At 38.3% G+C, this 22,928-nt stretch overlaps 1 protein-coding gene and 1 long non-coding RNA gene across 2 annotated transcripts in view; one reads left to right on the top strand and one right to left on the bottom strand.

Moving 5' to 3' along the window:
- The window catches only part of PREX2 (phosphatidylinositol-3,4,5-trisphosphate dependent Rac exchange factor 2), a 173,363-nt gene that overhangs the window by 8,638 nt on the left and 141,797 nt on the right, over nucleotides 1–22,928 (bottom strand). The window contains exons 38-39 of the mRNA XM_066563765.1: nucleotides 22,572–22,762; nucleotides 10,741–10,843 (exon numbers count right to left, since the gene is read on the bottom strand). Of these exons, the coding sequence (XP_066419862.1) occupies nucleotides 10,741–10,843; nucleotides 22,572–22,762 (294 nt within the window). The remainder of the gene's footprint in view (nucleotides 1–10,740; nucleotides 10,844–22,571; nucleotides 22,763–22,928) is intronic.
- LOC136565299 (uncharacterized) overlaps nucleotides 1–22,928 on the top strand; it is a 109,916-nt gene that overhangs the window by 37,127 nt on the left and 49,861 nt on the right. The gene's annotated exons all lie outside the window — the stretch shown is intronic.

Here is a 22,928-nt window from a genome sequence, read left to right as displayed (position 1 = left end):
ACTACAGATTATTTTCTATGAAAATACTAAATGAAACTAACAAAGAATGGCATAAACTCAGGCGCTAAATAAGGATTAGAAAAATGCAGGTCCTGATCTTCCTTGATAATCAGAGAATCTCAAAAACAAACCCCAAAGAAATAGGCAGGAACCTCCTGAGATTGATTAGTCTAAAATCCCCACTTAAAGCAGGGACAAAAGAAAAGTTGGTCTCTCTCTATCTCAATTGGTCCTTTCAAAAACAATAATGAAAGTACTTTTGTCTCACTGACTCATCTAGTAAAGAGGAAATGGATAAAACATGCACAATATTTATATACCATGAACCATTGTGTGAAAAACACCCTCTTCTGCAAACATACCAGCTTACATATATCAAAGAACTTAGTAAAATTTCTTTTTGAATGATGAGGTCTAGCTCTTAAATTGCAGTTTTATTGATGTAAAGCAGTCACAATAAAGAAAAATCTGCTAGGCTTACAATGTTTTCTATAATTTTAAAGGAGATAGAAACTACTTGTTCTATCAATAATAAATATACTGACTCTCCATTTATTTCTCCTGTATTATGTAAATTCAGGACAAAATAATAGAGAATAAAAATCTATAACCTCAGAATTCTAACTGGGTAATCTTTAATTGATGTGAAGTATCAAAGATAATTTATATTTCTAACAGAGCTGCAGTGCCAGGTGCACATGATGTAAAATAGGTATAATACTTGATTCCAGTCATAGAGTAAGACTAGACCTTTCATTTGACTGAAATCAGGTACATAGGTAATTGATATGGTATTGATTTACTGTCATGGGTGAAACCGTATATGAAAAATGCTAGCTGCTTACAAAGAGATAGGCTCTCAGATTGTATGTAAATCAACATGTACCACAAAAGCATACTGTGTCCTTACATTTCTTTAAGGCAAAGAAAGAGTGATGAAGATAGAAAAAATAACTAGAATACATATAAAAATTAAGGCACAATATAAAATTATTTTACTATAGATGCATCCATCTCAGTAAGATTGTCTCCAACATTGCAAAGGCTCATAACTATAGACCGTGACAAACATGCCTTTCCCCAGAAACTCCTCCAGAATTCAGTCATTAGTCATTCAATACTTCCTCTCTTCATCAACAAGTATGTGTTTAATTAACTTTAGTGGTTCTCTTCTCTTCTTTCCCATCTCATCTTGTACTCAGTAATAAATACACATCACTAGCCTTGTCAAAGATCCACATCTTTGGTACAGTCTTAACTTGCTATATCAAGAATGAGAGAATGGTTGGGTTGCTAAAATTTTAAGAGGTCATCTAATCTACACCTCCCACCATGGGCAAGGTCCCCAGATATTTCCAGGGATGAGTCATCTATGGCTTCTCTGGGTAGCATGTTCCAGTACCTTACCACTCTCACAGTAAAGACTTTTTTATAAACCTAATGTCTAAAATTTATTCTAAAATAGACTCAATCTAAGCCCACTGTCACTTTGAAGCTATTACCCCTTCTCTTTCACTCATGCCCTTGTAAAAACTCCCTCTCCAGCTTTCCATTCTTTTAATTTGGTTTAAACATGACAGTTTCATTTGATGTGTTTAGTTCTACACTGGTGAGGACAATCATCAGTCCCTGCATGTGACATGTTCTTTACAAGACTGTTATCCCCCCTTCATGAAGCTGTACAGTCCTACATTATTTTGTCTTTCTGTCTGTTCTGTCTGTAAACCTTTCCCAACTATTGGCCAGTATTTTCCTGACTTTCTCTGAATCTTTTCCATTATGCTATATCCTTATGGAAGGGTTAAGAAAATCAGATCGTTCCAAATGCAGGGTCATGACAGCATGATTCTACTTTGTCCTCTATCCTTCCTAAACCATTATAGCTTCTGCTTTACTGATAACTGCTGCAAATTGAGCTGATGTTTTCTCCTCATATCCTCAGGTCTTCAACATGAAATGGAATGGCAAGCTCACAGTCAATTATTGTGAATGTAAACTTAGGGTTTGTTTTTTCCCTAGTGCCCTTCACTTAAGAGTAATCTCTGCTGATTTTCATCTACTATTTTATTGCTCAATCACAAATTCCTGCAAGATAATTATAATAACTCTAATTCTTGAGAGGTACAGCTCATCTTTAATAAAAGAATTGAAAAGAGTTCAGTAAGAAAATTCAACTGAAAAACAACAGATCAAATGAATTGATTTCTTCTGTCTATACAAGTCGTGGCTTACCAGGGACATGATAATCAAATTTGGGACAGACTTTTTTAGCAGGAGCTATAGCAATAGGAAACAGGTAATGGTTTTAAACTAAACAAAGGTCAGAATAGATACAAGGAAGAAATATTTTATGATGAGGGTGGTAACACAGTAACAGGTTGGTCAGAGTATGCTAGATGCCCCATTTCTGGAAACAATCAAAATGCTAGAAGTCTACTGCTCAATAGGGAAGAAAATCTGGTTGCTAAGTTTATGGTATACTGGACAGAAAATGGAAATTGAAGGGGGAAAAATAGAAGAAAAAAGCCACTTAAATGAGGCACGAAGTAAAGCATTGTATTGAAAAGGTTAAGAAAACTCCAGAACAGACCACATGAGAAGCAGTGTGCAGGAGTCCCCACTACTGGAGGCTTAAGAAAAAAGACAACAAACATCTGTCAGGAATGACATAGAGATAGATGTTGGTTACAGTTAGACATGTTGACTCCAGACCTTCTGCACCTCCAGTAGCCTTTTCTCAGTGCTATTTTCTAAAATTTTATCATAATAAAGAAACCTCACCATGCTGAGACTGGCATATAATTAACAGCACTGAGAGCCAGAATATACATAGATTTGCAAAAACTATCTAAATTAATCACATGCTGATCCTGGACGTCAGTGCTGTGACTACCTCTGAGAACAAAACCAGCCTATTTTTACTTTCATCACTCACTAGACAATCTAATTTTAGTATCTTGCTCACATAATAAATCAAATGCATTGATTTAAAAAGGATTCTAGCTTTATATAATCATGTAATTTATTATTTAGTTGGGAGACAAATTAGACCTTACTTAAACCCACCAAATTCTTACTTCTTTTGAGGAAAAGCCCCCAAGAATTACTAGCAACTTGCTACATGATATCTTTTTGTAACCACTGAGCATCATTATACTATTTCTATTTCAATATACTGCTAATTTATACTTCTCCAATTCTATTCCTAATTGACACTGTCTCACATGGGCATAAGGGAGAGCTGTGTTACATGACTCTAGACTGCTACCCTCTGCATACCAGTACTGCCAGAGCACTAGTGAAAGATGATGGCAGTTCTGAGACATCAATATGGACTCTTCTATATGAACTACTATCTCATTGCCATGTTTAAAAATTGTAAGTTTATTTTCAAGTGACACACTAATTTAAGGGTAGCAAAAACCAGTCACATAGAGAAAACATTCAAAAAGCTCTTAATCAGTACAATACTTATGATAATTATTCACAGAATCACAGGGTTGGAAGAGACCTTTAAGATCATTGAGTCCAACCGCTGCCCCAACGCCTCAAGTAAACCATGGCACTGACTGCCACATCCAATCTTTTTTTTTAAACACATCCAGAAATGGCAACTCCTCCACCTCACCAGGCAGACCATTACAGTACTTTATCACTCCTTCTATAGAAAACTTTTGCCTTATATCCAGCCTGTATTTCCCTTCGCCCAGCTTAAGGCTGTGTCCTCTCATTCTGTCAGCTGCTGCCTGGAGAAAGAGACCAACCCCCACCTGGCTACAGCCACCTTTCAGGGAGTTGTAGAGAGCAATAAGGTCACCTCTGAGTCTCCTTTTCTCCAGGCTGAACACCCCCAGCTCTCTCAGTCGTTCCTCACAGGGCTTGTGTCCCAAGCTCCTCACCAGCCTCGTTGCCTCCTCTGGATGCGCTCAAGCATCTCAAAGTCCTTCCCAAACTGAGGGCCCAGAACTGGACACAGCACTCAAGGTGGGGCCTCACCAGTGCTGACTACAGGGGGAGAGTGACCTCCCTGCTCCTGCTGGCCACACTATTCCTGATGCAGGCCAGGATGCCCTTGGCCTTCTTGGTCACCAGGGCACACTGCTGGCTCATGTTCAGCTGTCGATTCCTAGGTCCTTTTCCACATGGGCACTGTCCAGCCACACCGTCCCCAGCCTGTAGTGCTGCAGGGGGTTACTGTGGCCAAAGTGTAGGACTCAGAAGTTGGACTTATTAAACATCATCTTATTGAACTCTGCCCATCCATCCAACCACTCCAAGTCTCACTGTTGATCTCTCCTACCTTCTAACAGATCAACACACACTCCCAGCTTAGTGCCGTCTGCAAATTTACCAATGAAAGACTCAATGCCCTCATCAATGCCATCAATAAAAATATTGCACAGAACTGGCCCCAGCACAGACCCCTGAGGGACACCAGTGGTGATAGGCCACCAGCTGGATGCAGCACCATTCACCAGCACTCTCTGGGCCCAACCATCCAGTCAGTTCCTAACCCAGCAAAAAGCGCTCCTGTCCAAGGCATGGGCTGCCAGCTTTTCCAGGAGTATGTTGTGGGAGACAGGGGCAAAGGCCTTTCTGAGGTCCAAACAGAAAATATCCACAGCCTTTTCTGCATCTGCCAGGCACGTCAGCTGGCCATAAAAGGAGACCACATTGGTCAAACACGACCTACCCCTCCTAAACCCCTGCTGGCTGGGTCTGATACCCTGGCCATCCTGTAAGTTCTGTGTGATGACACTCAGTATAAACTGTTCCATCACCTGGGTACTGAGGTCAGGCTGACTAGTCTATAATTACCAGGATCCTCCTTCGCACCCTTGTTGTGAATTGGCATCACACTGGCCACCTTCCAGTCATCTGGAACCTCACCAGTGAACCAGGACTGTTGGTAAATGATGGAGAGTGGCTTTGCAAGCTCATCTGCCAGCTCCTCATCACCCTGTGATGGATCCCAAATGGTCCCATAGATTTGTGAGCATCTTAGTGGCTCAGCAGTTCTCTGACTGCCTCCTCCTGGATAACAGAGGAACCATTCTGCTCTCTGACACCATCTACCAGCCCAGGAGGACAGTTGTAAAGGAGGACAAGCCATCTTCCCACTAAAGACTGAAGCAAAGAAGGCATTAAGCACTTTTACCTTCTCATCTGCAGTTACTGAGCTCCCTCCCACATCTAGTAGAGAACAAGGGTTGGTCTTGCCCTTCCTTTTGCCATTAATATATTTGCAAAGATATTTTTTTATTATGCTTTACTAAAGTTACCAAGTTAAGTTTGAACTGAACTTTGGCCTCGCTAATTTTTTTTTTTCTACATGCCCTAGCAACCCCCTTAAATACTTCCTGAGAGACCTGACCCTCCTTCCAAAGATGACACTTCCTCTTTTTATCCCCGAGTTCCTTCAAAACCTCATTGCCCATTCATGCTGGACATTTGCCTCATCGACTTATCTTTCAGCACACAGGGACAGTGTGTTCCTGTGCCCTCAAGATCTCTGTTTTGAAGCATGCCCACCATTCCTAGACTCTTTGTTTTTAAGGGCTGCTTCCACAAGGAACTCTCTAAATAAGTCTCCTAAATAGGCCAAAGTCTGCCCTCCAGAAGTCCAGCGTAAAAGTCTCATTGATGCTCCTCCTGATTTCACCAAATATTGAGAACTCTAGAATTTCACGATCACGATGCCCCAAGCAGCCTCCAACCACCACATCTCCCAGCAACCCATCTCTATTTGCAAACAACAGGTCTAACATAGTCCCTCCCCAGGTGGGCTCAAAAAATATAGTGTTGTTATTAAACTTTAAAAAAAGGCATGAAAATATGATTAGTCACTTAAAAGATAATATAAATTCTCTTCTGGCTTTTTCTGTTCATCAGCCTTTTAGTTACTTTTTTTCCTCAGAGCTCTTTGCCCTCCTGCAGCTCCTTTCCTAGGCTTCTGTCCTCTCCACTCTGCTGCATCCTGAAGTCACACTGCTGTCAGGATGCTTTACATAGTATTTTGTGTATGCAGTTGTTTACATGAGTATATACATAAGTTTAAAAATGTACCAAAAGATAGTTGGGGTGTTTTGACAATTTTTTCTCTATTTTATAAATAAATCAAAACTGCTTAAGTAAAGCTATTCCACAGACCCAAGTTCATACCCAGTCTCACAAGTTTGTCTCTTTCCTTTAGTTCTCACAGACCAGGTGCTTGCTATCTTATAATAACTGACAAGACAATTACTTTGATCATTGTTCCAACAGTACAGTTGGAGCTATTATTAGTCTTGTTCAACATGATCTTGGCCTCATTCAATTAAAAATAAAATCATTCCTGAGGTTATCCATTCAATCAGGTGTCTCTGGTGCACCAAGCTGGATAACACATCAGCTTCAAGTAGAGATAATTTCCTCTAGTGGAAAACTGATACTGACAGGAGTTAGTGCTGCTGAGTAACAGATGGAATAGATGTCCTTTGACTTGCACCTCCCTGTGGCTAATATCTTTATTCCACAAAAGGTTTAGTGTGTAAATGGGATAACAAATTTTTTGTTGGTTTTATGTGGAAAAGGCACATGTATTGCTCTTAACTAAATGTTCTGCATTAAGCCCCAAGAAGCCTTTTTATTTCTTTTTCTTCCAGGTTTTATTGCCTGCATTATGATCCCGACAATTAAATCCTACAGATAATTTAAACATTAAATCCAAACAGGTTTCTAGAAAATACCATAGTGTGTTGTTGAAATTATTCCAAAACATTTAGAATTTAATGGAGGGTTATATTTCTACTACAGAACTCCAAGACTGATTGAAAGTTACGACAAAAGATTATTACTCTATTAAATGCCATAGTGGTTTCCTGCAAGAGAAAGGATGTGTGAAAAAAGTCAAGATATACTAGCACACATTTTTGCAGTATCTGTGTGTGGTATTGAGATATTGGTATCTTTAACAGCTATTGATCACCTGCTGTTTTACTTCAAAGAATGCAGCCTCATCAAAAGGCCTTTTTTCACATCTGTATTTGAGCAAGTACAGCTACAGCTGCTCAAAACCATGTCAGTTTCTCTCATTTTGTCTTTCATTTTCATTACATAAATGCAGAAGATACAAAAATGAATCAGCATTTTTAAAAATGGCCTAGATCTGTATTTTGAAAATGTACAATTTGACAGAATACATCCTACAAGTAGATTTATGCAAACCCCTACAACCATCTTTTTGGATTGCAAAATACACAGATCTGCCTTTTGTCTAAATCTTCAGGAGCAGACATATCAACCTATGCATGCAAGTCCATCCATATAACTTGCATGTATAGGTTTCATATAAAGCATATATACTGCATATAAAGCAGTAGCCTTCTTTTCAAGTCATGTGAAAGCTGTAATTCCTGAGCAGATGTACATTCAAGAACCTTGAGGGCGATTATTCACCACAGAAACTTAATTTATGCATCAAAATAAGTGAAAGCTCAATACAAAAAGGAATGAAACTAAATACTCTGAGATGTACCAATGCTCAGCAGCAACACTTAAATACAACTGATGCAAATCTATGGTTTGAAACTATCCACAAAATTGTTTTAACAGACCAAAGGTCACATCTAGCATATGCATATTTTTCTCTATAGCAAGTTAGAAGCAAAGTACAGCTTTTTAATCATCTTCATAACTGTGATTGCTGCACAAAATATGTAGTAAAGTTAATGAACATAAATTAGGTGCCATCTAGGACTCAGAAATTAGGAACCTTGTCTTATCTGTGATTAGTTGTTACAATATTTAATCATGGGTTTTTTCACTCCAAGATTTAGTGCGTCCTGTATTTTGCTTATGATTTTGTTTTAAGGTTGAAAGCTACCACAGGCTGGGATATATGTTCCATATGCATGCAGAGTGATTAAGTCCCCCTTCAACCTCTCTTTCATCAACTGAACAGGTTGAGCTCTTTAATCTTCAGTTTATAAGTTTTGTCTAACAACCTCTGGACCATTCACGTTCCTCCCTTGAATTCCTTCCAAGATACATCCTTGTGAAAGTATTTCCTGATAACAAGATACTCTAGAAAATGTTGTGTTAATACAGTAGAGCGTAACCCCCATTTTCAGTTGATATTACTTTTTAATCCAGTACTTTTGGCATACCTTCACACCAAGAGTTCATGTTGAGGTGGTTATCTATCCACAACAGCCCCTAAATACTATGATTGCCAAAGAGTGAAAAACACTGTTTTGCAATAAGGACATTGTCCTCAGGAATCTTGCCTGGAAATTAAAAACAATGGTATTTCTTTCTCTCCTTCCCTTCCACACTTCCCCTTAATTCAGTGCATGAGTCACTTTTTACTGGCAATATCTAATAATCTTAAGTTGTTTTTATCAATCATATATATTAAGATAAAAATTGTCTTACTCAACAGACTATTCTGATGTAAGGTGACACTAAGGCAGTTACTATACAAAAAACACTTAAAATCATAAGAGAAAGCAAACAACCGGTTAAAGATAGCCTGTTTCTGTATTAAAAAAAACAAAACACCTTCAACAAAAAGGGAAGAAAATTTAAAAAATAAAAAGCCAAACAAAAGACCAAAACACAAACAACAAAGCACCCAAACTAAGATGACTCAAATAGACACTGCACAACATTAGGATGGAGGCTAAAAAATGTTTGGTCGAATCATTCCTGTTTGATAACTACATGTGTTGTTTGGAAGCATGCAGGTCTCCCCTGTCACAGCATACATTGCAGTTGAGATATCCACAATACACAGAGTATCATCATACAATGTCAGAAAGCTTCAATCCATACAGAGTAACACCATATCACATCAGAAGGCTTCAGGTGTCTGTCCATACAGAATAACATTACATCACCCCAGAAGGCTGCAAGCATCTGACCTTCTTTTTCTTTAGCCCAACCTTTTATACCCCTGATTGTTCATGCACTGCACCTGGGTGTCCTCTGTTCCCTTTGGTGATTGGTCAGTGCACCTGGGCACTCCATGGCTCATTGCTTTCAATACTGCTCACCTGCTTTCCACAGCTGTAGCCCACTGTCCTAGGGTGACATTATGACACTCGTATCCCCATTCGTGTGTTCTGTTTATGCTGGATATGATGTTCTGTGCCTTCAAGACTGGCTCTGAAGAGTGAGAGTTTTGTTTTGGTTTCTTATCAACTGCTCCCCCACAGCTGGCAGGACACACAGACAGGGCAGTACATAGTGCAGCCTTTGCTTGGCTTTTCGCTTTGCTCTCGCTTTTTACTTCTGCTCATTAGTTAGTTTAGCTAAGCAGTCTGATTTTTTCCCTGGACTGTTTTTCCTTTCCTTTCTTTGGAACTACTCGAACCTGCTCCAGACTGGGACCTGGGAAACCCCATGAGTTTGCACCCTGTGGCCTGCAGTAGCTACCCCAGTGCTGGAGGGACTGATAACAGAGCAACCACTCCCAAGAGAGACTTTCTGAATTTGTCATCTTTTTTAGAGCAGTGAAAGAGTGTTGTCATGTGGTATTGTTCATTTTGTGTGCTGGGGGGTGTTTTGCCTGTTAAATAAACAGGTTCTTTCCACTTCTCTCCAAGGAATCCTTCCTGAACCGGTTGGGGGGGGAGGGACTGTGTGGATTTGCTTTCTGGAGGGGCCCCCTTTTAGAGGTTTTCTCCTAAATTTGCCCTAAACCAGGACACCCACTCCCTACTCCCAGTTACCAAAGCTGTGTGCCTGTTGTTGTTCTATTTCTAGAGTCTCATACTGTTGTTCTATCAGATTTCTAAAGTCCATACCTCCTCGGTGTATTCTTGTGGCTGCAGATCTTCACAGCACAGATTCCTTCTTCTGCATGTTCTCTCTCAGTTCAGGGTTCTTTCAAGGCTCTCCCTGACTGGCTAACCCACCCCCTTTTATCTCAGTTATCTTCATTGGTTACAGCTGCAGCCCAATTAAGGACATCGCAGCTGCAGCTCATTAAGGACAACTGGGACTTCTTGGGGCAGAGCCTATATACAGATATTCAAGTACAATACATTTCTTCTACTATATTTCCCCCTTTTCTTTTACTTACAGAACCAGGTTTTACATACAATACTTCAAGTACAATACACACATATTTCCCCATGACTCAAAGGCTATGTACAACCCACATATTTCTCTATGACTTAAAGGCCATGTACAAGACACATATTTCCCCATGACTCAAAGGCCATGTATAACCCACACAGTTCCTTGCTCAAAGGCTATACTCTTTCACAGCTCTTTGACCTAAAGGCTATGTTCTTTCGCAGCTCTTGGCTGTCTTATCTTCTACTAACTATCACTGCAGCTTTTGGCTGTCACAGCTCTTGGCTGTCTTATCTTCTACTAACTATCACATTGAGGTCACCAATTGTTGTTGTTCTATTTCTAGAGTCTCATACTGTTGTTCTATGAGATTTCTAAAGTCCATACCTCTTTGGTGTATTCTTACGGCTGCAGATCTTTACGGCACAGACTCCTTCTTCCGCATGTTGCTCTCTCTCAGTTCAGGGTTCTTTCAAGGCTCTCCCTGACTGGCTAACCCGCCCCCTTTTATCCCAGTCATCTTCATTGGTTACAGCTGCAGCCCAATTAAGGACATCGCAGCTGCAGCCCATCAAGGACAACCGAGACCTCTCGGGGCAGAGCCTCTATACAGATATTCAAGTACAATACATTTCCTCTACTATATGTGCCTACACTCTGGCACAGCCAGCCCCTCACCTGTTTGCGCATGACGTCGGTCGCCTGCATGATGTAGCGAGGGGGCAGCCCATGGCTCCGGGCCAGTGTGATCGCCTGCTCCAGGGTGACGCTCAGGGTGCAGCTGCAATGGGGGAAAGAGGTCAGGTGTCTGATATCTACTCAAAATAACTGCTTTTAAATCAATCCTCTTTTTTAAAAAATTATATATAAAAAGATTACATGGTAAATGTGCCTCCTATACCTCCCTCACCCATGCAGGCATTAGCCTGAACAGTGTAACGTTTCTAAGATTTTTAGTGTAACAAGTGTTCTTGCTGATATACAAACAAATGCATTTGTTTTGTTTTGTTCTTAAGGGAAAAAACCCAAAGAAACAAAACCCAACTCCCCAAAAACCATAAAAAAACATACAAAAACCACACTAAAAACTATGGCTTGGGAAGTGCACAACTTGGAGAGTAACAACCCAAGAAAAAGATTTTTTGCAATTGTATAAATCCCTTTTCAGGTGGTTTCTGCATGTTCTACCTCCACTCCACTCTTAAAAGCAGACCAAAGCTTTGTACCAGAATCCCAATCTCTTACAATTAATTTAGCTTGATTATTGTTTTGGCACATCAGTGCAGTGCAAAATCAAGAGACATTTACCACTTTCATAAAAGAAAATAGATGAAACCTGCATTCCTTCAAATGAACTGTCCTGTGCCATTTGCCAATCTTTTTCAAAAAACCACTTGAGGGACAAAAACTGATTGTGGTTCCTCATCTAACAGAAAGGCTGTCACTGTTGTATCAGAGCAACCAGAAAAGTTTCAGAGCAGTAGGACAGACAACCTTCCAGCACACCGGGAAAGTTGTTTTGAACATGCCATCTGATTTTCATTGTTATGAGGATAACAAAGAATGGCTGGTTTCTCATGCAACCAAGACCACAGCTGTAGAAAACTCAAGGAGACAAAACACCTGAATAGAAACAGGTGCTTTTAGAAAGAACATGTTTGAGGGCTGCTATAAACCCAGGAGGTGAGAGTGGCTTCTACTCTGCACCAGTAAATCGCTCGATTTTTCTCTTCACAACCAAGTGCTGCAATAATCAAATCTCTTGAACCAGAAAGATGGGTTGTACACAACATTACTCTACCTCAGCAGAACCTGACAAAAGCTGTAATTTTCAAGTTCAAATAATAAAACTCAGACACATTATTAATATATAGTTTTGAGCACCCTTTTGGCAAAATCCTGACCAAAGTGTTCTGCATAGTTTATAATATGCACACAGAACAGACAATATGTTTCAATCAAACACTTATCTTGCTGAGCAGAAGATCTGTAGGAGGAAAAAAATGTGTCTGTACTTATTTTCTTACTGAAAAAAATCCAAACCCAAAATGACACATTTTAAAAACTGCTTAAGCTAATTTCTGGACTGCAAGAAGTTTCACAGAAGTGAGCATGGAGGATACTAAATTTGATCTGTAGCTTTATTAATGGTCTTTCATAAAAAATTTATAAGCTAAGTGATTTTCCTTAGTAATTAGATAATTTTCATTTCCCAGTTTCTTGTATACACTGGCCTCAGTTAACTTGAGGCAAGAGTGTATTGATCTTTCCTGCTATGTGTTTGATTAAGGTGCAAGATAGCTAAATGTTAGATTAGAAATTCTAAACACTGTTTTCATCTTGTCTTTGAAAAGTGAAATATTGCACAAAATACATGTTCATAATATTTGCCAGCACCAAAATTTAAACATCCAACCTTCAAGACCAGATTGCAAAGGAGGCTTTGTTCTACTGACAGTGGAAAAAAGCAAAAGTATCTGAAATGTAATTTGACAGATATAATCTAAGCCAAACAAAAAGGGCAAAAATTTTCTCAGTAGGTATAATATGTATTAATGGGCTCAAAGTACAGCTCTCAAGCAAGTAGTTCCCGAGCCAAGTTTCCCAGAAATCCCATCTTCCTGGAACCCTTAAGAATGAAAGTATAAAAAAATTATATTCCGCATGCGTGAATCAAAACTAACAAAAGAACCATCTAAATGAAGGTCATATTGAAGAATTAAGTGCAATTTTGTGATTGAAAGAAGGCTGCCAAACTGCTCCCTATCCAAACCTGATGAAATGGCTGATGATCATGGACATTACGAGGCCTCTACATTTGGGCAATTCCAACCATGATTCGGAAATAAGGCTGCCAAGTGTGTAGACAGAGACATAACCAGAGTGAGAAAAGCATAGACAGAGCAAAACAGCATAATAAAGATTTCTTTTAGAGGCTGTTATGGAGGTAGGCAACAACTACAGTACAGTTCTGAAACACATATTTTAAAAACTGCTTAAGCTAATTTCTGAAGTTCTGAAACACATATCCTAAAATTGAAGATCTCTCTCCACAGCAAGTAAGAATAGCAATTCTAAGGATAGTATTTTTAACATGTCCTATGAAATTAGTAGCAAAGACACTCAAAATGACAGCAGTGATGATGTTAATAATTATCACACCTCTTCAATAGAACATTTTATGTTTGAGGTGAAATCCTAGAGTAATGCTGGCTTGATACATCTATTTTCTCTTTTAAAAAACCTTCTTATTCATTAACAGATGTTAAAAATTGTTAAAATTGCACCAGAGACTTGATTGCATTTGAATATACTGTTTCACTAGAGATGGAATTTAATATCACCAGATTTTGTGTTTCTCCTCTGGCACATAAAAGGTCTGATGAATGGCAGAGTTAAATATAAACTATAGATTATGGCTTTTGTCCTGTGATTAAGAAATAAGGTGACTACTTTCTAAATAAAAAAACCAGTAACACTCAAATAGTGTCATTTTAGTCGAACACCAGATCAGTGAGATGGCATCTTCTAACAAAACTGATCATATTAATCTTCCATGAGATTATGCTGAAGGGACTCATTTATCTACATACTGGTGCTTCCTCACAGCTCTTCAAATAGTTTTTTTAATTAGTACATATCCCTTTTCACAAATCAAACTCCCCTAGACACCTGCTGTGAAAGAAAAAATGCACACACAAAACATCAGATGGTAACATGGAAAAGTCGTAACTGGAAGTACCTCAGCAATAGGGCTGCCAAGCATGGAGAGATAAAGCAAATGCAAATTTAAACCAATGTGACTTCTAAAATTTTATTAAACAATATGAAATCTGGTTATTCTCCATCTTGTAAAGTTATTCTGATGGCCTGAGCAAAGTTCAATATCAAGGGTTGTCAGTAAATATGTGCAGTAAGTAATAATCCACTTTTCTCCTGCATTTTGAGAGCTGATAAACAGATGGTATTAAAGTTTACAAAGCAATCTGGAAGCAGTTCTGACCTCTGAAAGTATCTGGTCATTTGGATGCAATCAGCCCAGACAAGCCAAACAAGGAAAATATTTGGGGAAAAACCTTCATAACATTCTGTTATGGGAAGCATAAAGCCCAAATCCATAGATTTAACAGCATAAACAGATCAAAATCTGTTCTGATTCCCTCTCTTTTCCTCTCACCCCTTTTTTTAATGTGAGAAAAACAAAAGACCCAAATTCATCATTTCAGAATTTATGTCAGTTAGAATGACAAATTCCCTGTCTTGACAGATTACAACAGCAAGGCAGAGACATTTGGATTTCCCAGGACAACAGGGGTGAGAATTCCTCATTTCATCCATTTGGTTTCCAAGAAACAGAAGGGGCTGCAGCTGCTCCCAGCTCCTGCCTGCTATCCCCAGTCTCCCATCAGTCATGACAGTATTGATGTGAAGATTAAACACAAACTTTAAAACAACTTCTGGATCAAACCATTCTGAACTTGGCTAAAAAAGTAAGACTAAATGATTTTCTATCACCAATAGTCCTTTTTTTTCTGACTAGATGTGATTTTCACTAAAGGGCTGCAAATCAGCTGGACAGATGCACATCAATCCTGAAAAATGGAGTTGTAAAATACAAATACAGACTGATATTTTCTGAGAAATTGATTATTTCACAACAGCTTGCCTAATGTCATTGGAAAGGAAAAATAATTTTGAGTTTGTGTTCACTACCTACAGAGGTGCCGTGCAGCAAAGTGCATATTTAGGTTACCAGAGTAAAAACTATCTAAATCATCCAATTCATTCTCAGGTTTCAATTAGGCTTTCAGCCATTCTACATCCAAAAACATACCAAAACATCCCTAAGAAAAATGCCCTGAGTAGAAAAGATGAGGTGAAACAAATTGGTTTAGTAGTTACCACAGTCAGAGATGTCAAAATGAATTATGTTCTATGTGAATAGGAAAAAAATATTAAAAGGATGCATGTATGCTTAGTCTAATTAAAAACTAAAGCTTCTCTCAACATATAATTTAATGCCATTATTATTATTTTAATTACTTTTCTTCCCATGCATCATAAGCTAATCATTCCTACATTTGACCACTTTTTACATCAACTACACTACAAGTAATCTTTTTTTTTCTGCTGTCATTTAAATTAATATGTATAGAAGGAATATTATTTAAATCAGTGCATAAAGTAATAAAAAACTTAGTGTTAAAGCAAATCAATTTGGGGTAAACATTTTATGGGGCATTTGTCTATAATTAATAGTGATAGCTGGGTAATACGCATTGATTCAGATGAACAATCTGAAGAAGAAAATAGACACAACAAAACTAAAAAGGAAGACAAATGTTGTTCAGGACTATAAAAAATGGGTGGACAAAGTATAGGCAGGCCTAATTCAAGATTATTCCACAAGCTTTAAGATGTTCTCACTGTGGAAATGTGTCTCCATGCAAATAAAACTGAAGCTTGCATTCTCTGTGCCCATAACTGAAACTTTGCTGAACAGCCTTTTCAACAGAGGTAAATTTGGCCAGCCATTAAGTATTAGAGAGAAAATGAGCATGAAAATCATACACTAAACTACAGTACTGTATTTCATAATTACAGTAAACTCTGCTGGAGTTCAGGACTTAGTTTTAGTCCCTGTATGAATCTTTGTGAAGCTGAAATGTTGCCAGTGTGGAAAGGCCACTATAAAATCAGTGTTGGATGGAACCTGTCCACTGAAGGCCTGTCTAACATATCGAAAGCCATTATTATGCACATCAAGTGTACTAATTCCATGCTGAATCAAAACCAACACTTCAAAAAGTAACTGTCTGTGGAACACACACCATCACCACACAGAATGGCCATGTGCAGCCTGTGTTAAAGGGATTTTCTGCCTTTTGTCCATTAAGCATCAGCGTGCAGGGGTTTCATTCACAAAAGGCATCACTGTGGTTACATAGTTATGCAAACCTCAGAATAAAGATACCCCAACTCCCTTATCAGGCATACCTCCACCATCCTACAACAGGACAATCAAACCCAGCTCTACCAGATATTTTCAGACACAAACTACCAATAGATTTCTGACTTACTGAAGTGGATGACATGAACTTATCAAGCCAGAGAATCATTCTTGGGAGGTAAGTATCTATTAGTCATATATCAAATCTATCATTGGTTAATGAACTTTTTGTAGTTTACAAACATATTTTTATCAAGGTTATTTGGTTCAATATTAGTAATTTGTAATAATGAAGTATGAAACACAAAGGAAGTAAAGTTAGTATTTTTTCTGTAGATTTAAAGATTATTGTCATCCAGTCTATTTCATAAATAAATGTAAGTATTCTACCTCTTTAAGACAGAGAGATTTTCAAAGAAAAATTAGGAAGAAAAAAAAAAGGCACTTCTTTTTACTGCGCCTCATCTGTCAGTGTTAAAATAACTGCAGGGAGCATCTTTTCACAATCATTTTTCCTGTAAGATCTTAGCACCTCTAGTCAGCTGGAAATGTTGCAAGGAAGCAATTTCACTATTAAATATTCTTTGCTTGATGAGAGAACAGCATTTCCAAAGTTTTAAGCTATTCCACGCCTTTTATTTACTCATTTTCCATCATACTTGCAAAAATAAACAAACAGAATCTAAAGGCATCTGAAACTCCAGCTTTGGCCATTATCTCTCATTCTGTGCAGAAGGTCTTTCCATTAAAGGCTTGTTCCTCTGTAAGGAGGCAAGTAAATCTGGTAAAAAATTGCAATTTACTTCTTGTCTTGTAATTATTCAAGCTATTCACTTAACTCTCTTTATGCCAAAAATTAAAGCAGATCTGGTTACATTTTTAATTTCAGATTGTTTGAGAGGTCCTATTTTATTCTGATTGTAAAGTAGAAGATTTTGCATGAAAAACACCAGTTTCAAAGATCTGGACTGAAGATAAGACAATTGTGCAGGAACTGAAGCACGAAAGGATGATTCTAGAGAGCACAGTAATAGCATTGTGTCAACCCTGCTACTAAACATCCATAATGTTAAAAGAAGACCAAATAGAAAAAAAGCACACCCTGAAATCCGTACTAGTAGTGACTTAGATCCATCTTTTCTGCCTCACTGCATTTAATGCATTTCTCTGCATTTCAGACTGCATTTTAAACAAAATAGGTGTCTCAGAATTTAAAACATATAGAACAGTAAGACTATCATCCATCCTGTGTATGTTTTAGATACACTAGAGTTGACAAAGCAAAAATGTACCAGATTGCCTATGAAAGACAAATATAGAGCAAAATAAAACAATTACTGCTGTAGGAACAGCATAGCACTATTTTTGCTAAATGTGTTGCCTATTCTAAGACAAATTCTCACATATTTCAAAATTATTTAGTTGGTTTTAGGTAGTAACCAGCACAGAATGTAATACCCTATTATCCTAAACCCTAAATTATCCTGCTCTACTATCCTAAATAATACTGTCTTATCCCAAATAATTATTTTACACAAAGAGAAGTTTATTTATGCCTCAGTGGGTATGGTATCATAAAAATATACTAATTTTAGACAGACATAACATAACTACCATTTAAAAAATAAAAGAGAATCTTGACTAAATGGGAAGGTAGCAGGACTAAAAGCCCAGTTGAGACCAGATGGCTGGAGAAGGGTATGGATTAGTTTTTGAGTCTGTGCTAACCTGTCTCCTGAAAGCAGTCCCACTGACCCCTGAAAGCTTTCTGACTGGGAGTTTATACCTAAATACAGCTGCAAAACTCACTCCGAGGGTTTTCTTTGTAGCATGCACTCATTGAGCTCAGAACTAAATTCTTAGAGGAAAATTTCTGAATCTAAAAGGAAGAATTCTTACACTAGAATGTCAAAAATACAAATTCAGGGTACCTATTTTTCACCTTGTTTCATTTGATTCACAGAAAGGCAGCTGGCCATGATGGACAGCTTATGGTGCTACTCTGCTTTGCAATGTGGAAGATGAAGCAGGTTTGGCTGGATTGCAGGACCACTGCCAGCTACAGGAGACAGCATAATCAACACTTGGCAAAACCTGCCTCATTCTTCAGCCAAGTGTCTGCCAGCCAGAACCCCACTGCTTGAAGGATGGTAACACTAAGGAGAGAATTTCTGCAGGGGAAATTAAAATTCAGAAAAGAAAATAAGACTCTGATTTTTCTAGGTTTCATCAAGATTATAGAAGATTTTCCCCTTGATCCTCCAGGAAATGCAAAAATTTAAATAAACTTGGGATTTGTTTCATTTGGATGCTTTAAATTATTCCTTTGAGCCTGTAAGGCCTATGGTCCCTGAACAGACTTCTGCAGCTGCTGCACCTAATTTCATTTTGGCACAGAAAGAGCCTAGGACATGTCTGTGCAGTGCAGTCTTGCTCTTCTCCCTCAAGCAGGAGCTAGAATCATGATTCAATAAAATTTAAAAGTGCCTTTCATCACCTGCATTTGTACAGACTGATAGCAACTTCAAACAGAATGAACACAAGCAAAGAAAGCAGAACATTGTTTACAGGGTGACAGCTGCCTGGCAGGCAGAAATATAATTATGAAAGATAAAAAAGGTAAAATAAAAATGCAAACTATTGATTTCTCAAACTAATTCAGAGCTCTGTTCCTCTTGTTGATCAACAAGGCATGTTCGCTTATGATAATCCAAGGGGAGGTTTGTAGCACTCACACATCACTTAGGACAGTGAAGGTTATTTTCCCCCATCCTTGGTTTTCTGGTACTCAAAATGTATTTGGAAAGAACTGCTGTCTGAAATAGATATAGGATTGCAGACTTTAATGTAAATTGGTAAACATATTGTCGTAATAAAAATCAAAGAAAAGCAATCACCAGCAATTCAAAATCCCCAGCATTATCTTGGATATAAGGATGAAAGTATGAACTCTGTCAAGCTGTTTTAGCCTAGTGCAGTGTAAAAAGCAATTTAATATGGATCACAGAGAAGTCAGAAACCAAGACACTGCTGATCCAGAGATCAGCAATCACTGTCAAAGCAGACAAAGCTGCTGTTTCATAGTTCTTTGCCTCTTCTGCATTGGACTGTCACCCAGTGCCTCCCTCACAAGCTATCTGGGACTTGCTTCTGGTTAGAAGGAGCAGTGGCAGAACCTCCCCCTGCCCCCTTGTCAATCCATGACACCTAAATTCAGAGAACACAGAAAGGGCCCTCCAATCAGTTCAGTAGGAGATGAATAAATTGAGTGAGGGAAGGTGTGTGTGTATATACATATATATATGTATATATATATATAAAATTCTATTTTACATTCTATTAAATGTATTTAAACTTTGACAGATTAATGTCTTGCTCATCTCCCACACCCCATGAACAAAAGAAAGATGTTGATGAGTGGAGCACCCTGTACTCTTCCAGAGACTCTCAGACATTCACTCCCTTGAAGACCAATCATAGAAACTGAGTTAAAATGAGGGCTTTTAAAAAGAAAGTATGGGGGAGCCTTGCTACAAGTTGAGCTTCATTTTTAAGCTGGCAAGACTGACAAATGAATAGATTTTGAAAATTTAAAGATTAATTTAAGTTAATTTTTTTAATTCTTCTGCAAGAAAAATTCACATCATTCCCCCCATCTGTTCATCCAGTAGCATCTATAGATAATACCAGTTTTAACTCATTTAGTATCCGTGGCCTAGTGTTAAAAAACAGTCATGAGCCATTGATCTGGACCTACAAGGCATGAAGTTCTGCAACTGATCACAGTCATGGACTTCATAGTATTTCGCTTCTAAGAGCACAGAAAGCCAGATACACTGCTGAATACAACCAGAGACAAATATCCCCTCTAACTGAAAATCAGTAGCTGGAACTCTAAGGAACTAGCTAACAAGCTAAGGAGCACTATTTTGCAACATTATCTGCCCTGGTTAAATACTACTCCAACAAACAGAAGAATTTAGCCTCCAAGATGGCAGGCATAAAGCAAAATCCTCTGTCTATGGGACGTGATTACATGCAGCATCTTACTCTTTCCTCTTGTGTCCTCATCACAGGACTTTGTGTTGCTGCAAGACTGTTTCTCTGAGAGCAGCAAGGAGAGTAGGTCCACAAAAACACTGCAGAATTTAGCACTAGAAATGCTGGGCACAAAATTCACTGAGCAAATCTACCAGCTGGAAATAAAGCAAGCTTTCTATCTGGGCAAAGGTAATTTCAGAATGTCAAAAAACCAAAGCCCACTTAGTACTGGACTGCAGAGACGTGTCCTAGGGAGACCAGAAAGAGAAAACAGCACATGAAGTGACTTTATATGACTCCAAATGCTAAGGAAAAACTTCTTCATCCATCCAGTTTGCATCTTCAACAGTAGTTTCAGGAAATTGTTATTAAAAAACTTTCTTAGCTTTAACAACTCAAAGGGATTTATTTCCCTTAGAAGAGTGAAATAATCCCTTCTTGTCTCTAAATACATGAGTTTTCTTCTGAACTTCCAGGTACAAACCCCTGAGTACCTATACAATTTCTCAAGCAGCTCATTCATTTTTCCTGGAGGGCCCATCTTGAGATATCTCTGATAATGCCAAGAGTTGGTGTTTCTTTCTCTGAACAGATGGTAGCCACACAAAGGCAGTATTAATGAACAAATGAAGTAGTAGTATCTTGTACCAAAACTCAAATGGACTCACTGTAAAGTAGAACTAGTCATGCTTTAGAGAAAAGCATCTTGCATCTTTACTTTATGTAAAGAGATGATGATGAATCCTTTAACATCTAGACAGAAACCCACACATAACACTTTAAATCCCATTCCCATGCTCATAATACAGTCTTTAAAACCAATATGGTTTTATGCTTGGTTTTCTAATTTTTTGTGGTTTTCAAATAAACTTCTTTAGATATTTTAGAAGTTTTTATCTTTGAATTAGCCCTAGTTTTCAGCAGAAATTTAATGATGAATTAATTTTCATCTTAGAATAGCTCATGTTCAGATTTAAGCAAACCAGATCTTTTTCAGTCACCAAATCATTCTGAATAATTTATGGCCCACGCACTACAGGGTAATAGTTTATTTGGGTAGTTCTGACTACAGTCTTAAACTATCAGAATTTTTGGCACAAATGTATTGACAAATTCATGAAATGCGGGTCAAACCCAGAGGCAGTCTTTTTTCAGCTTAAAAAAAACCCGCAGAATTATGCCCAACTCCTTTTCTGATCACGTAAGACATGAAACTGAAAGCAAGACAAAGAGAAAAGCTGTACAGCCTCATGGTCTTCTGAAACAACAGTGTCATGACAGCCCATGCTCCATAGCATTTGCATCTTCCTCTGATATCGTGACTAATGTTACATAGCAAAGCTTTCTCCAGCTATTCCCTAAAATGAAATACAGTATACAGTATGTTATGTACATTTGTATCATTGACAGAGAGTAATACAAGTGGTCTGTTGCCAACTCTCAAATGGCAAACACTGTTTCATACAACTTAATTTTTTTGGCTGTATATGAAGCTTTTCCTTTTTTTCATGCCTGATAACCTGCATTGCTTATGTTGCAATTGCCTCTTTTCTTCTTCCCTACTCAAAACTCTTTGGAAGAAAGGATTTTACTTAAAATCAGGAGAAAGTATTGCTCATTCTAACACAAGGTATTGGTAACCAAGGCTGCTAAAATAAGGACTTGCATAGATCAGAAACTAAGCAGCATTTTTAACATACTGCTACCCCTGATCTACAGTTTGGAATTCTCATGAGAAGAGCATATTTTTAGTATCAGATTATTTTTTATGTTAATTCTTTTGTTTGTTGGGGTTTTTCCCTCTCTCAAATTTTAGTCTTTGCTTTTTTGGTACACTGTCCCAAAAAATTGTAATCTCCCCAGCTGGAACATAAATATATTGTTACCTGTGACAAGTATGATTAAATACTAGAGAGTTCTGTGGTGTTACTACTGTTATATATATATTTGTCTATTAAAATCTCTTAGGGTTGATGACAAAGTTCAGTTTACTATTGGTCAGTCTATTTTTTGGTATTATATTAAAGATATCAACCATCCTTCAGGCTGAACCTCTTGTTACCATAAGGTGTACCTGCAGAAATCCATGTGTCTTATTTCCTTGAATCAATCATCTGGTTTCCTTGAGTCAACCTCTACTATTATTCCCCGTACCATACAAAGTAAATAAAAATTTCAGTATTTCTTGCCTTATTAAGAGTTCAATATCATACTTACTATTCATCTAGGTAACATTTCTCTTTCTACTTTAGCAGTTAAGATTTCTGCCTTTTACTGAATTGAATGGGGAACAATCTCATTACAACTGCACAAACCAAAAAAAATTGTACTGTCCATTTCTGTCAATCACTGCAAACACAGTTCTAGAATTTCCACAAATCTTTCAAGTGCACTCGCTGTTCCATGTAAAATATTGGATATTTAGTGCAAGATCCATCTTTGAAAAGAGAGCAGTCTCCAACCTGCAGTGACAGAGTGACTGACTGCCAAAAAAGGAGGGAAACAGCAATTTTCCTACCGGTGAACCCCGCTGTTGCACATGATGATGTGGCAGGCTCCCAGCCGGCTGCAGAGCTCGGAGGACACCGAGAGCAGCCCGACGCCGGAGGCGCTGCAGGCGGTGTAGGCGCAGGCGGCCGTGCGCTTGGAGCGGATGAAGGAGCCCACGAGCCGGTACAGCTCATCCAGGCAGTTGAGAGGCCTCATCAGCTGCAAGGGAGGAACAGAGAGGTACCTGAATATTTGCTCCTGAGAGCACATGAAATACTCTCTCAGAGCAGGCCATCAGAGATGCAGGTAGAACACCAGGTCTGGCTGAGAAAGCCAAATTCCATGACATCAATACCAAACACAGAGTCTTCTGATACATGACAAC

The sequence above is a fragment of the Molothrus aeneus genome, chromosome 1 (genome assembly GCF_037042795.1).
Source record: "Molothrus aeneus isolate 106 chromosome 1, BPBGC_Maene_1.0, whole genome shotgun sequence".
Classification (NCBI taxonomy): Eukaryota; Metazoa; Chordata; class Aves; order Passeriformes; family Icteridae; genus Molothrus; species Molothrus aeneus.
This window is presented reverse-complemented; position numbering and strand designations above follow the sequence as displayed.